At 33.6% G+C, this 3,862-nt stretch overlaps 1 protein-coding gene across 1 annotated transcript in view; it reads left to right on the top strand.

Annotated features, from left to right (window-relative positions):
* Positions 1-3,862, top strand: part of MYO6 (myosin VI) — a gene marked incomplete in the record, with an annotated part of 108,599 nt that overhangs the window by 27,323 nt on the left and 77,414 nt on the right. Inside the window, 1 exon segment of the mRNA XM_019651544.1 lies at positions 3,043-3,098. Coding sequence (XP_019507089.1) covers positions 3,043-3,098 — 56 coding nt within the window.

The following is a 3,862-nucleotide window of genomic DNA, read 5'->3' as shown; positions in this document are numbered from 1 at the left end:
TGTAAATTTGATCTTTTGGCATGGAGTAAACTGAGTAGAGAAAAAAAAGAAAACTGGATTTTACTCTTTTAAAGAGTAACATATGTACATTTTGTACTCTCCTAAGAAGAAAATATACTCTTTCTGATTCTAAAGTAAGCATACTTTGTTTGGAGTCTCATTCATATTATTGAGTGTATATATAAAAATACATGTCAGCAATGGATTAATATGTTTAAATTACTTTTTATGTCTTCTTTATCAGGAGGATGAGGTGATCATTTTGACTAATTAGAATCCTTTGCCTGGTGCCATTTGAGTGTCTTTCAGCTGTGTGTAATTTTTAGGAGACTGCAGTATTTTTAGTCTGCCATACGAGCAATATTTCCATTAACATTTGATTAGAAACAGTTTCTAAATGGAGTAACTATTCAATTGCAAGGCTAAAAATTCTGCATGATGTGTGTATTCTGTTAACTTTGGTTGCACGTGATTGTTTCCTTTGCTTCTTTTAAGAGTAAAATTAAATTTCTTCATCTAGACATTTTCCAGAAATTTCATGCAATATAATTGAACATATTAAAGAATTTTGTGGAAAGAGAATTTCAACTGTAGCTGGAAAACAATTGACATTTGGGAGGAAAAAAACATCTCCTAGAGGTGTCTTTAATGACCAGTTAATTTTCATGCTGTGTTACCTAATGTTTATTTTTATTTATTTATTGTCAAGTTCTGGAAAATTCCTAGTTCAGCCTTTCTGTGTCCAGTAACTTATTTTTCTCCTTCTAGTTTTGGGAGGCCTGGCTTTTCCTTCTTCTGAGTTTGTTATACTTCTAACAATTGGATACTTTTAGATGCAAGTTCTTTTAGTAGAGAAAGCAAATTTGCTTTTCATTTTTTCTGAAATGTTTTCACTGATAGCATAAATTCTTAGAGTAAGCATGATGCTTACTAATCCACTTTACCTCACATATACTTATACAAAAAGATTTAAAAAATAATTCTCAGGCCATGAAAATTGTTATTAGCCTGTCTGTTTACTACTGTTGAATATTGGTACCGTTATGGAAGTTAACCTAGAGGGGTATAATGCTGTCAGATTTAAATTTTTATTACAATTTTTTACCTCATTTCTTTTTGACCTGTGGTTCATGTTGACTGATTTCAACCACTGGTATGCTCTTCTTTTTTACTCAATTTTTATTTTTATCTAGCATTGTAATTATAATGTCCTAGCATTATATTGCTGTAGAGTTAAAAGGTAATTCATTTGGAAAACATCTCATTCCATTTTGACTGAGATGATTATAGATTCACATGTAATTAAAAGAAAAAATACAGAGATCCTGTGTACACTTTGCCCAGTCATTCGGTTTTTGAATGTGTTAGAATACTAAAATTTTTCCACTGACACATTTTATTTTTGCATGTTATAGAGTGCATCAGTAGACTTCGTGTAGTTTTTTTAAGTATACTTAAGTAATGTAAAGTGCAGTTAATCGATGTATTTCTATTTTGTAGTATCTTAAAGCAGGTTCCTTGAAAGATCCTCTGTTAGATGACCACGGAGATTTCATTAGAATGTGCACAGCTATGAAAAAGATTGGTTTGGATGATGAAGAAAAGCTTGATCTGTTCCGGGTAGTAGCTGGTGTCCTGCACCTTGGAAATATTGATTTTGAGGAAGCCGGCAGTTCTTCAGGTGCTTTTGTTTTGTTTTTATCCTTGATGAGGAGTAAAATCAGTTCTGTCATTTTTTTGTCATATGTAAATTGAATATGTATGCAGGTTTGTTAATATCCTGAAATTTCTAGAATATACTGTATTACATGGTGAATTGTGCAAATGAAGGATGCTACACGATTAGTCATTATGATCTCTGTTTTGAAGAATTTAGTGATACTGATGAAGAATAAACTCTTTTTCTGAAGGAAAAGTAACTGATTACCAGGGTCATGTTTAGTTAAATTTTTCAACTGATGTTATACTTTCCCAGTAAGTGAACAGAGCAATTCTGTACCATCTGTTAAGGTATTTTGATTTAAGCTTGCATCAGTTAATTAGGGCTATTGAATGCATAAAAGTCCATATACTTTATTACTGGAAAATGAGAATAGGATAAACTTTATGCAAATTCAAAAGAGCATTTAAATGCCTGTATGACAGTAACTTTTCAACTCTTGTTTTTCAGTCTCTATATAAGAGTAAAATTTTTTGTATAATCTGAAGTTTGATCCATGAATGCAGGAGTTAACAAACTATGGCCTATGACTAAATCTGACCAGCTGCCTGTTTTTGTAAAAATAATGTTAGCACACAGCCACACCCATTTACTTATGTCTTGTCTATTTCAGCTTTTGTGCTAAGTGGCACAGTTGGGTAATTGTGATAGAGAGTGTAAAATCGGCAAAGCCTAAAATCTGGCACTTGATAGAAAAAGATTGTTGATGCCTACATAAAATACATTATTTAAAAATCTTATACTGAGTTAAAAAAAATTGAATGCACCATTTAATGTAGTAGTCAATAACATGAGCCTTAGTGTCAGATTCCAGAAGCTCCCTGAGCCTTGGTTTTTTTATTTGTAAAATAATGAATAAACAATCCATGAGAAGTGCTTTAAAAGTGTAGTATCTGGCAGTAGTATGCATAAAGGGAAGCGGCACAAGAGTAAGGGAAGAGCATTTAAAAAATGTGTCAGGGCCGGCCGAGTGGCGCGTTGGTTAAGAACTGGCTTGGGACGCCAGAGGGCCTCGGTTCGGATCCCACATATGAGGGTCAGTGACAACAGCTCAACCTGAAGCTGGGCTGCCGTGAGTCGCCGGCGATGGCTAGGCTGCAGCCCCNTCAGATGGTAAAGGCAATCCAAATAGAATTTTACGTGTTTACAAAGCTATAACAGAATAGTTGCATTTAAATATAAATTTGTGATTTTTAAATAAACAATGACAATGATTCAGGTTTACAATTTTACGTATATCTATTAAATAAAATTAAAATTATAAATATAATGTATGCAATATTGTTGTCATCTAATTTTTTTTTACCCTGTATTTTAAACAGATATCTGACTGAATCCTATGGGACAGGTCAAGATATTGATGATAGAATTGTTGAAGGTATTGTTAATTTTAAAAATTCTGATTTTCTCTTGTCAGTTATATACTGAAATTAACTTACAATAATCCTGTTAACTGGTCTGGAATGTTCTCCCAGAGGTCAAAAGACTCCCTCTCCTTTAAATCTTTGCTCACATATCGTATTCTCATTTACTTAATGTCAGTTGTCCCCTCACCCACCGCAAATGTAAGTGCTAAGAGGACAGGGAGTTTTATATATTCCAAATCCTTGGACTAGTGCCTGATGCATAGCATATGCTCCATAAATGTCTGTTAAATGAATGAAAGAAACACAGGAAGCTCTTTGGCCCCATTTGTTTTGTTGATCTTGTTTATTGTAAAGAAGGAGAGAGCGAGATGGTTATTTGAAACTGGGTGCTTGTTTTGGGAAATAATTTTAGCAAAAGAGTACAATTAGAAGGCAAGAGTCTGTAAATTGATTTCCTTATGCTGTCAGTGCTTGCATGCCCTTAGTAAGCCTCCTTGTACCCCATTTTGGAGACTGCTTCTCTAATTTACCAATATGTTTGAATTACACCGCCTTTCACCTTCAAAGATTCTTCTCGGCCCCTCCTCTTGTTTTCCTTTAATTTAATCCTTTGTTGGGAGTTTGGAATATCTTTTTTTTTTTTTCTGGAATGATCTTTTTTGATTTAAACCCTTTAATGGCTTCATATTTTTCTCAAGATAAAGCCCAAAATTCGTAACATCACCTACAGTGCTCTGTATGGTGTGGTCTCTGCCTCCTCTGGTGTAAATGGAGT

This window comes from Hipposideros armiger, unplaced genomic scaffold (genome assembly GCF_001890085.2).
Source record: "Hipposideros armiger isolate ML-2016 unplaced genomic scaffold, ASM189008v1 scaffold_162, whole genome shotgun sequence".
NCBI lineage: Eukaryota > Metazoa > Chordata > Mammalia > Chiroptera > Hipposideridae > Hipposideros > Hipposideros armiger.
The sequence above is the reverse complement of the archived record's forward strand: the minus strand, read 5'-3'. Positions and strand labels throughout refer to the sequence as shown.